Source organism: Apaloderma vittatum, unplaced genomic scaffold, assembly GCF_000703405.1.
Source record: "Apaloderma vittatum isolate BGI_N311 unplaced genomic scaffold, ASM70340v1 scaffold32170, whole genome shotgun sequence".
Classification (NCBI taxonomy): domain Eukaryota; kingdom Metazoa; phylum Chordata; class Aves; order Trogoniformes; family Trogonidae; genus Apaloderma; species Apaloderma vittatum.
This window is the reverse complement of record NW_009694594.1, coordinates 21,250-33,539: the sequence shown is the minus strand read 5'-3', so window position 1 is coordinate 33,539 and position 12,290 is coordinate 21,250. Positions and strand designations below refer to the sequence as shown.

The window sequence follows — 12,290 nt, the reverse complement described above, 5'->3', positions numbered from 1 at the left end:
CTGCTGAGCATGAGTCAGCTTTTGACCTTCCCTAGGTCTCTGGACTCTGTTCATTACCACTCTGAGAGCTGATACTCAATTTAAAAGCTAAGTGTGATAAGTGGGGAAAAAATTTTATCATGTGCATTTTGTTCTTGAACTTCAGATTATGTAAAATGCTTGCCAGGCTCTTGCGAACTTGCCAGAAATGCCAGGCTCATGCGGTATCTGCAGACTCTGCTCTTCCAAACTCAGGAGCTGATAAGGGCCCTGTGGCTTGCTGCTGCGTGACTGGGAAGTTTCAAAAAACATTAAACACCTTCAGAAGATGCTGGTGATGATTCAGTGGGTAGCATGGCTTCTCATGACTTGGGGCTAATGACCCAAAAATCATGTTTAAGGTGTTAATTGGCTGTAATGCAGATAACGTGTTACTTTATTGATAACTCACAATAATTCATAGCGTTGTCCAGAAGCATTAGATTTATTAAATCTTACTCTGAAACTCAAATGGTTTATATGCTCTCTACTTACTGCAGTAAACTAGATCCTTCTGTTTAAGTCTGTGTTCCTCTGTTGTTCTGTCTCCTCTGGCAGTGGACACAGATCATCTTTGGGCCAGGATGTGTTGGTTACCTTTGCGTGAGCTGTAAAGAGATGGGGGTGAAAGGAGCCACGCAGGGACATGAGCAGAGACAACGTTATGTCCAAAGGTGCTCAGCACTTCCCTGTCATGAATAGAGAAACTTACCCTGTAAAGTCACTGTATTCTAGAATACTGCACAGTCTGTTAGTAAAAACATGAGTTGTGAGTGAAAATGCTGGAGTGTTTAAAAGTGGCATCTCATTAGGGTTAAAAATGAGCATATTGTTAGAGTAGTGGTATTGTGATACTTCTCCATGTAGCATTAACTGGTTTTGTTAGAAGTCACCCTGACACTGCCCGGGCACTGAGTGAGCCTGAAATAGAGTCGTGTTAGTTGTCGGTAATATCATGAAAATTTTCTTCCCATTCGTATCACAGGGATGTGGTAAATTACTGATATTTCTGTATTAATCTCGTGTGAAAGGTTCAAAAGAAAGCCATAGTATATTGTGACATTTACTTCTGTATCTTTCACATGCATGAAGAATTTATACACTGTTTAGTAGCCAAGTAAAATTCTCATTAAACGCTCTCTTAAGAAAAGTTTTAGATCGTTCTGTCATAATCTGGCATCGGCCACAGTTTAGGTTCCGTGTAATTGCTTTAGGAGAGGTGGCCACTTCATTTGCATTTTGTTTGGAGGAAACCAGAAACCAGATAAACCAAAAGTCATTTTTTATTTGCAGCTTAAACAGGAAGTACAGTGACCTTTGTGACTATTTTATTTTTCAAGCTCTCTGTGAAGCTCTAAGAGGTGTCAGCAGAGTATTTGCTGTACCAAATCCTGGTTTATTAAAAAAAAAAAGTCTAAAAAAAATTAGAACATGCTAGAAATTATTGTTATGATCTATTTACAGAAGGCTTCCAGTTCTTCGTGGCCATGCCTACAAGAAACTTCAAGGGAAGTGCTTTTATGCATGTATTTTGTGAATCTTGCACAGCTGTGTCCATAAATGAGCTGAGAGCATGCAAATGAATTATAGAAGTTCCCAGCAGAATCCCATCCTTGCTGCTGGGAAGAGCATGCCAGTGCACTGACAGCTGGCAGAAGTCTCTCAAGTGTATGGAAAGAGGGAGGAGCATATTTAGCTCCATAAAATTACGTGCAGTAGTGCAATTGCTCTAATTGCTTAAATTTAAGAGGAAACTGTCTTTTTCAGGCTTGATTTTTTTTTAAGAAAGGCATTTGGCAAGAACTCTCAAGGGTTTTGCTTTGAAAGTTAACAAAAATTCAACCATGAAAGGATAAAATTATTAGTGCAGTATTTCCAAGAAAAATAAATAGGAATGAAAAAGTTGGAAGATTAATAAGATGCAGACTTCGAGATTGCCAGTTAAAACCCATCTGAATTTAGCAGTGTCAAAAAGACATGATGAATGTAACTGTTGGAATAAAAACAACTGCTGTAACTGAGAATAAATGACTCTTTTTCACGGAAATGAAATAAGCCAGCCTCTTGAATCTCGAGAAGCCCAGCATTCAGGTTAGCCAGACACTATTACGGATGACTGTATTTATGTATCTTAACTTCAGAGCCTACATGTGGTGGTTTCATAATATATTTTTAGAATTTTTTGCTCACCTCTAACTGTAGATTATGTGAAATCAAAACAAAGAATGCTGTTAGCATTCTGGAGAAAGGGCAGTGTGATGCTAATGGAAGGTGAAGCTGGCTTGGCTTATGACATAGACTGTAAAGTAACTGATTGTTGTCAGTAAACACAAATAAAATTCTTCTCAGGGTTAAAAATATCACATTGACTCAGAGTTCAGAGAATATGTGATGCTGGATAGGGTGTCGGTTTCTTTTTTGTGCTGTCATGGGACCGAACGTAATTTATCATCCAGTTAGAGAAAGAGAGCCAATGACTGGCAAACTTTGTGATTTCTAGTAAACCTAAGATCAGATCTCTAAGCTGTGTGGCTTCCTAAGCACAAGTGACCACATACGTGAGTTCTGTCCTTTGACATAGCAATAGAGTTTGCAATAGCAAATAAACCCTTTCAGGCTTGCATTCCCACAACTGAATGCCTTAAGTGTGAAGAAAAAAGGACAAATATAAAATTCATGGGTTTTTTTCAAACCACAAACACCTTCTTGTATTGTCAAAGCTCACTTTTTCAGTTTTCGTGTAAGCTCTTTCCTATAGTAGGCTGTTGGTTTTTTGTGATGTCGTGTCTCGTGTATGTCCTTGGGCCCCAGACCTTGCTTTTAGATACATGGAGCATATTTTGGGTAGTGGGGAAGGATGCTGTGAGACTCAAACATTTGCCCTACTTTTCCACAGAGAATCATCTTAAGTGAGGATTGTGTGTTTGTAGTTTCATGTAAACGTGAGTCAGTTCTGTCCTGTGGATACAGCTGCTGTTTTCGAGGTATTGCTGTAAGGTAGGTGTGTCAAGAGAGCAGTCCTGAGGTTGCCTCATTTTTCTGGCTGAGCTGAGCTCAGGGCCTTGGTGTTTCTGTTTTCCTCAGTACATGGAGAGGAAGCAGTTTAAACAGGGTCACTCAAAAACATGGAAGTTCTCTGATGTATCTTTTACTTTCCCAGTGTCTAATATAATTCTGAATTGCAGTCAGGCTTGAATTCTGTTGTCTTCCTGCGTTGTATGGCTTCAAGACTTCTGGTGTGTTTCCTCCAAGGCCCGTACATTGTCCGGAATTTAATTATACTGTTAAAACCAGCTGGCTGGCATACCAACCATAGTTTCTTTTAACTCAGCTTCAATCTTGGGAGAAGTGCATTTCTGATCGAGAGCTGGCGCAGGCTAGGAAGAGCTTGGTCTAACCTTGTTAAAACATAGTAGGCAACAACAAAACATGTGAGGGAGGAGAGTATCAAGGCGAAGGGAAGGTCATCTCTATTTCCCTTAAAAGCATTTGCTTCCGGCCTCGCTAGTTTAATGAACTTTTCCATCTGGTGCCGCAGTACAAACTGTGTTGATGTCAGTGTTACGGTGTTGGTACTCTTGGAGCTCGGTGTACTTTAGATTGCTGGTTTCTGTCCTCAGGTGGCAAGACGAAACTTCCACTTTTTTTTTGAATTTTCACCTCCCTCCACCTGCTGTAGGTCAAAACCAACATCAGAAGAGAATAGTAGATATTTATGACACCGTTCAAATAAGAAAACTTTGTGGCCAAGTAGTTGTGTGTTTTGCTCTGTGCAACAGGCCGTGATTGCACCCCTCCAGCTGCCTGGCCGTGTCCTGCTGGCATTGCTGAGCCGGCAAGGGTTAAACTCCCTCGCATTCACAGTGGTCTGCGCGTGCATCTAGGCAGTTAAAAGCCTAGTAGAGATGCCGTTAGGTTTTATTGTAGTTTGTTTTCTTGTGCAGGGACACCTAGTGAATAAAAATATAAATAATTATAACGATAATTGCAATTCTAATGATGTCTAGAAATATGAAGTGAATTTGTAGGTACAGCTGGATGCTTACCCCTTAGAATTTTATTTCATTTTTCCAGTAGCATTACCTGCATTTTACAGACTTAGGAAAATTAAGTACAGAAAGACTAAGAGGTTATTTTCCCATCAAGTGTGCAAGAACCTAATTACCGTTGAAGTCAGTGGGAGGTTGCTGCCTAAAATCCCTTACAAATCTGTTCCACAGTAAATTGTCCTGGCTCATCTAGGGAATTGAGTGTTGCCTCTTGACTGGCACAATGTCAGAGCACTGTCCTTTTTCTGGTTCACTTTTCAGAGAACTCCTTGTAAACACATTTCCATGTAAACTATGTTTCTCAGCATGTTCTACTGTTTTATGGGAATTTGACATCTTAAGAACTAAAAAGATAACCCCCACTCCTTTTCAGAATTCTTTAATGAATGAAATTAAGATTAATAGAGACAGAACATAAAGAAATAGATTGAACATGCAGAAAGGGAACATCTGCTTGGTATTAAACGATTTGCTCTTATCAAATGACAGACAGAATCAGCTTCCTGACTTCTCCCCACTGTGGCTTCAGAGAGCCTGACTGGAGTCAGGTGACCTGTCCTGTCGTCTCCGGATTTTGTTTAGGTAGTGTTCAGCGTTTCATGGCAGCTGCTCGGCGATGTGATGTTTCTGGAATATCAGAGGAAGGTTCATGTAAACCCATACTTACACAAACAGTTGCTTAAAGGCTCTCTTTGTTCTAGCGCTCTGTAGTCATACCGCTGTTACGCACCGAGTCATGCCAGCTGGGCAGGGTGCACTCCTGTCGTGCTCTCAAGCCACCAAATTCTGCTGCAGAGCATTACCCTCCAGAAACAACATTAAAAACAAACTTTGAAAAACAAGAAGTTATCTTGTTGTTCTGGATTGTCCAGCTCCTTTCTTCCCCATGTGCTTTCCATATCCTCTCCTGAACTGCACAACAATTAAATACGCTGAACTTGTGCTCCTCTAAGGCATGCTGCTGAAAATAGACTCCAAAACCACCCAGTAATATTGTCTCTGTGTTCTTATTCAGTGACAGATCTCCTACATGATAGTAACAATGCGAATAATAGGTTGTCTTCATTGCCAGCATAAATTCCCTTATTAATGATGGGTGGGTTTGATGTTGTATCTAATTATATTAGAAGTGGCAGGTTGCAGCTGCTGTTGTTTATACTCTTGAGCTTTTACCACAGTTGAGGACAGCCTATGTTGAATCTGTGACAAGGCTTTTGTACAGCTGTCCAAAATACTTCTAAAAGAGAACAAACTTCAGTTAAAAAAAACAATTGTGAAAAATTAGGAACTGTCAGGCTCTGCACTTATCTTATGTATGTTGTAAATACTGCTGGTTATGATCCAAGCCATCTTCATTTCAGCAATATACTGAAAAACATGAATTTTGGCAAAGTCATTTGGCTGAAATTTGGACATCTGAGCTGTGAAATTTAGTTTCAAGTCCAAGATCAGCTGCAGACTCCCCATATGAAATTAAGTAAATGGCTTAATTTCTCATTGGTGTCAGCTCAGATGTCGGAGAGGCATACTTCTCTTCCTTCTACGTTTTCCTAGTCTAGACTGAACGTTTTGGGAAGCTGATGCCATTTGATTCTTAAGTGCTGAATGCAAATGCGTTAGGAAGTGCAGAAACACGGTTGTCTTGGTCCTTGACTTTATAAGCTCCGTAGCCAGCAAGAAATCCAAAATGTGTCTGACCGTGGTTGAAAAATACCAGTGAGCCATCCTGTTTGGCTTTTTTTTAATAGCTTTATGGACCTCCACATGAACTATTCGTTGTGTCTGGTAGAAAAGTAGAGCAATATGCCACCCCTTCAGCGTTTATTCAAAGACTTTTCTCCCTGCTTGTCCCTTTTCCTGCCTTTAGCTCTTCTCTTTGTGTGCTTCAGTGTATCAGTGCTTGGCAAAGTGTTAGGCTGGCTGTATGGAGAGATACACCAGCTGCTGCTTTGTTACAGCAGTCCCAAATGTGGTCAGAAAATGCTTTAGCAATACCCTTTGATGCTTTAATAAAGATCCTGGGAATTTAGGAATAAGCATGAACAAGGCAGACGTGCGCTGCAGTGAGCAACGGGTGAGCGTGAGTGATAGACACTATCGTGGGTCATTGCATTGTAACTGTCCTCAGTGTCCTAGGCTAAGAAATTGTGCATTTGTATTTTTCCCTATGGCTTGCAAGCTCTTCTACTGAGTCACAAACTGTCTCAGTAAAAACTACCTGCAAAAGGCTTTTTTTAAGGGATAAATGTAGTGCCACAGAGACTGGGTCAAGAGCAAATAGTGTGTGTTCGTGGGTACACGTGCATGGGGGATAATAGTAGATTACAAGGGGATGAATATTCTGGTGAACAATTGTCCAAGACTCTAAGTATGTAAAAGGAGAAGATAGGATTTCCTATGCTGTGTTATTATTATTTTTGTAAGCTTTTAATTAAACAAAATCCATAGCACCAATGGATTTTTTAAATGCAGATGTGACTGTTCATTCCCATAATCAGCACTCATAAAATATTTTTTTCCCTGAACTCTTCTGACAAAATTTATGTCCCAAGAGAAAATTCAAGGAAGCAAACACAGCAACATTAGTACCATGTGTCTTGAGAAAGCCTGAACCAAACAAGATGTATGTCTTGCAAAAAATGAACAAACAAACAAAAAACCCCATGACATCCCCAGTGTTGTGCACAAACAGCTCTCAGCACTACAGAACGAACTCTTCTAGCAGAAGTTTGGGGATTTTGTAGCAGGAATTTCACTCTCCTAAGTTCTGTGGGGTTTGCACATTATGATAAAATCAGGAGGCAGAAATATGAATGAGTTAATGGATTTTACAAGTGGCTGCAGCCTTGATTTTGTTTGCGATTGATTATTCCTAAAGGGAGAAGTACCCTTGTTCCATCCATTCCCATATCCCTCCTGAGAATTGTTCAGGATATGTATGAAAAGGGAAACAAAAAGCAGTACTTCAGGCACTGCTTGAACCCTTTGAAATAAGAGGCTGCCTCTGCTATGGAGTGTTAGCTTCTGAGAGCAAGCGAGCACCATGTGACAGCTTTCATTTTTAATTTCTTTGCCTTTGTAGGTTTGACAGACTCTAACGAGCTGTCTGTATTAACGAAGCACTAAGTACATTTTATAATTATAAGGTTCTGAATATAATTACTGTGTATACTGCATAATTTAAGTTCCAACTGTACTTGCGTCTCTCATTTACCAAGCTAGTGAAGGATATAATAATACTGAAAACAATAACAGCTCGGTGCTTTCACAGAGTTGTTGTGGGGGGTTGCATTTTATGACTGTGATTGTGATACTTAGGAAGAGATCCTGGCTGATAAAATGACGTTAGTTAAAGGTTAATGTTATCTCTAAGATGAGTCTTTTCCTTGCAAGCTCTGAGTAAGGAAATGTCTGATACTAAAGGTGTGTTTGGAGACTGGAGACCTGCCAATTTTTGCAGAGTGAGATCTCAGACATAGGGTGCATTGAGGCAGGGGAGAACAGAGCTGCTCCTAGGTGTAAAGATATTCATTGAGAAAACCTGAGCCTTTTCTGCCCAAGGAATACTTGGTAGGATATGGAGTACACACAATAGACTTAAAGTTTCCATGTTTTTCATTCCAATAACTGTGCAAAGGGTGGAGCAGGGAATTGAGCTGTGATTCCTTGCCTTTCAATTGCTGACATTCTGCAGAAATCAGCCAACAGCCTCTTCTTCCGCTCCCCTTTGATACCAAGTTGCCAAATCAAAAGGCAGCTTCCATGAAGCGGTAGTTTCAGCCACACTTTTTTAAACTAAAGTCCTATTCTGTCTTTGCAGCTTGCCAGTTACCACAAGAGGTACTGAACTCTGATACAAAGCAGACTGAAGTGTCTGACCTTATCCATGGGCTCCGTTCTCCAGCTATGTGGTGCGCTTCATCAGCACCGTCGTGTTTGTAATGGTACATACGTGCCCTTTTTGCAGGGTGGATTCTGTGGGCTTGTCTTTTTTCTTTCCCTCTGTTGAAAGGGAGTTTGATAAATCCCTTCTGTAATCTAGCAATGGAAAAATAGGTAACAAGAAGTAACCCTCAGCCTGTGGTTTCTGGCAGAGGAGGTTTAAGGTGGCTATTGCTACTTGAGGTTGCAGATGGGCTGTGAGGTCCTTTAACTAGTCTCCAAACAAAAGAAGACAATTTTTCCTCCTATTCATACTGTTTAAGATTTTATTGCAGAGAAATTGCTCCCAGAGCTGTCAGCAGCAGCCTGCCATTCGACTTACCGAACACAATCTCCAAATGCTGCTACTAGAGCAATTTTCCTTGACAGTTGTTCTTGCCACTAAAATGTTTCCCCACTGGATACTTGTTTTCCACAGGCTCAAATTAAGTGTGTCCCCCCCCCCCTTTTTTTTATGTACTTAACACATCAGTATGTCCACATCCGCACTAATAGTTATGGAAAGGTAAAGTAATAAAAATCTGAAGTACCATTAGGTGCTAGAAGGTTCATCAAAATATACATATTTGTTTAAAAATCGGTGTAGTTTATTCTTCGTATGAAAGTTATTGAAATCACTGAATCAAGGAGAATACTGGGCTTCCCATTGAGCAGTGAGAGAGAGCAGTAAGTGAATGAAACGCATCCTGAATGGAATGAACTGACCTTGTTTATGTTTGGACTGACTTAAGTTTATGTCAGAACCACATATTTTTACTCCTCATTGTTAACTGAGTTGGAGGTACTTGAGATAGGAGAGCAGCGAGTCTGTTTGCATCAGTTTTGTTTGAAAGAATTAACATCAGTGCTTTTTGTGCTTTAACCTAGGTTTTCTTTTTTGTAGAACTTGTGAGGTTTTGATTTTCATCTTTTTAAGATCTAAGGACTAGTGGAGAATTGGAGAGTGTTTGTGTCCAAACAAGGCAAATTTTGCATGAATTCTGTGGAGAATCTTTATCTTAACTTGATTTTAGTTAAGACTACTTGAGATTTAGAGTTTGTGATGAAAATTCAAGCCATATAATTTCCACGTAACTTCAGACTTACAGGTATTTGTCTATCTTCATTTAATCAACCGAAGGAGTTAATATCTATATGCCCACTACTCATTGCTTAATTTGGGTATTACAAAACTAAATCAAACCTAAAAAGCTGCAGAATCTAATGAGCGATCCTGTGCATATGCAAACACATGGTATGATATAATGACTTAATTTTCTCGTTTGTATGCCCGTGATGATTTTAGTGTGATTAAGCATTTCTAAGATACAACACATTTGTTCTTGTCCCTTTCAAATGGGATGAACAAAAGGATCCTCTGAATTATCACTGTTTCATTCCACATTCTTGCCTTATGTAGAATTGGTATTACTCAGATCCTCCTTTAGCTGCGCACTACCTTTCATCCTTAATTTTGATAAGACATCCCTCGTCGTGATTACAGTTATTTTTTCAAAAGACAGTTGAGAAGGAGGGAACATCAACTCTGTGGTCACGGTGCCTTCTCTAAGTTCAAGCAATGCCCCTTGAGTGTGATGAAGAAAGAAAAGCTTACACAAAGGAGAACAAAGCAGGGTCCCCTACTTTGCTATTGAAGAGTCAGTAACAACTGTCTCGTTAAAAATTCCCACCCCTGACATAAGGCTGCAGCCTGCAGGGCTGGTAGTATTTGAGTTAATCATCTGGCCTCCCAGTGTTTCGCTCTTGGGAGATAAGGGGGGAATATTACAGTTGGACTGGAATATCTTGCTTTAGGAGCCACAATGAGGAAAATTTTATTGATGAGTAGCAGCTACGGGCCTTTTAAACTTTAATGCAGCTGCTTTACTATTTGGAACAGTGGGAAATTCTTTATCCTTGAGGTGCAGTGAGAAAGCTGCACTTACTGTAGTTACATTTACAGCTAAATTATCAAGTGAAGTGCAGCCGTATGAATAAACCATTCTCTTATGTGAAAATTGGTTGCTGGAGGCCAGTTCTATGTTTCCACAGGGTTATCAATCCTTTGAGTTCTTTTCTGAGAGATTATTCTTACGGGAAATACTTCAATGTGTGTGTGTCCTTTCAGAACATCCAGTGGTGTGTTGCAGACCTGAATGGCTTGAGCCTGTGAAGGAGTGGTAATTTGAACCTTTGAGACCGATTTTATTCATTTAGACATGAACTGGTTTTTAGAGATCGTCACATCTGTCTTCCCTTCTTTTCAGACACTGCTTGGTTTTGCTAAATTTCAGACACAGCAGGAGGCTACCTTGTTATGCTCCAGTGACTTTAACTGCAGAATTCTGAGAGTCCTCACTATTGGACTAAAAAAAAGCTTGTTCTATGGTTAGCAGCGTTGCTCAGGGGTTGCAGGATCCAGCTTTGTATATGAATGGCTTATTTGGGAAGCTGCGATTGTAGGAAAGCTTTAAGAGAATTTTTGTTTTCTTCTTGTCCTTGCAGTGGCCAGTTTGCCATAGTGAAGAAATGTCGAGAAAAAAGCACTGGTATGGAGTATGCTGCAAAGTTCATTAAAAAACGTCAGAGTCGGGCCAGCCGTCGTGGAGTGACACGTGAGGAAATTGAACGGGAGGTTACTATTCTGCAGCAGATTCTGCATGCCAACATCATCAAGTTGCATGACATCTATGAGAACAAGACGGATGTGGTCCTCATCCTTGAGCTGTGAGTAAGGGGACTTCCTGTCCCCCAGGGTCAGATGAGGTAAATAAGAACCAGAAAGGGCTGCAGAGTCTGCCAGAGCTTGGAGGTGCTGTGAACACGGAGCTGTTGTGCTCTCATGCCTCACAGATCTTGGCAGGAGATTTGGAGGAGGCTGCTGGTAAACAGGCCCCCCCAGTTCATCCATGTGCCCTGGGGATACAGGTGCATCTTAATGTCAGCTAAAGGCCATTGTTACTGAGCCAGGGAGTGTTATGAATTTGAAAACAGTTTAGGAACAGAGGCATTACCTCACCTCTACCTAATGCTGCCCTGACTTGAACCTTGGAGGAAGTGCAAATGGCCTCCGAATACTCATTTCCTTTTTCTTTCTGCTTTCATCTCTCCCAAGGCATGTGAAGCCATCCAGTCCTTTGCAAAATTTGCCGCCTTTCTCACTATTTCTGTATTTTCCTCATTTAGACACTAGGGGAGAAGAGGGGAGGAGGGAAGGGGAGGCGTTTTTTTTAATCCCTAGACTTTGACTGTTGAGGATGAATAGCAGCAGGATGGGAGGGGATGAAAGCTGCTTGCTCTTCTTTTGTACTGCCATGTGATGGGGGAAAATCCCTGCCATTTAGGTCCTTCTGACAAGTGAACCTCCCAAGGGAGGGGGAGGTCTCTGGACTGCTGTGACCTCGCTCCTGAACTGTGACCCATTGGATAGACAGGTGGCTGATTTAGGATGACCATCAGATACCTTTGGCTATGTAATGCAAATTGGTTTGTGCTGTTTAAGAAGAGATTTAAAACTAGCTTGCAGCAGCTTTGCTGAGTAGGCTGAGAGGACAGTGGCTTATTCTGCAGAACCTGTGTGGGCTCCTGCCTGAATGAAAGAGTTTGCATTTTAGGGAGTCACCTTTGATGCTTTTGTCTGTATTTAATCTTACTGACTGGAAAGGAAGTGAGTGAACTTGGCTGATAGGTGTTACTATGTACACATATGCTGGTTTATTAGACTATGAAGCAGTAGCAAAATTGCCAATCTCTGCAATAGCTATTAAATTGCCTGCTTGAATTCTATTTGGATGTTTGTTTAATCAGCCTAGAAATACTACATCCCAAAGACATCAGCTGTTTCTTACACCCTGTTACCCTTCCTGTATGTTTGATGAAACTGAGGTGAAACTTTTGAGACTGATGCAGAGCACAGACTAGAAATGTGATCTCTTATAACACAACTGTTCAAGAGCAGGAAGAGCATTGTCAGGTCCACTGCTGTTAAGCGCAGTTTAGCAGGTACGTGGTTTGCCCGCCCCTGTGCACATCGTTAGGGCTACGCTCCCCAGAGCTTTTTGTGACTTTGCTGTTCTCTGTCTCCTGGGCCCTGCCTTGAGGCTGCTTTGCCCAAGCGAAGCAGTCTAAAGGCAGGTTTGATTGATACACGAGTCTCCTCTACTGGTAAGTAACAAGTTATCTGTGCAAAATAAACAGCTGTTTCCAAGAAGTAGAGCAGTATTATCATTTGTCTTTTATTAGACTTTGAAGGAAGAGCAAAACTCTCATTTGCTTGCTCTGTTGTTTGCCGTGGGAATAAGG

At 40.9% G+C, this 12,290-nt stretch overlaps 1 protein-coding gene across 2 annotated transcripts in view; it reads left to right on the top strand.

The window, feature by feature from the left end:
- Positions 1–12,290, top strand: part of LOC104272917 (death-associated protein kinase 2-like) — a 37,377-nt gene that overhangs the window by 6,999 nt on the left and 18,088 nt on the right. For both annotated transcript variants that reach the window (XM_009868045.1, XM_009868038.1), the window contains exon 2: positions 10,494–10,715. In XM_009868045.1, the coding sequence (XP_009866347.1) occupies positions 10,494–10,715 (222 nt within the window). The remainder of the gene's footprint in view (positions 1–10,493; positions 10,716–12,290) is intronic.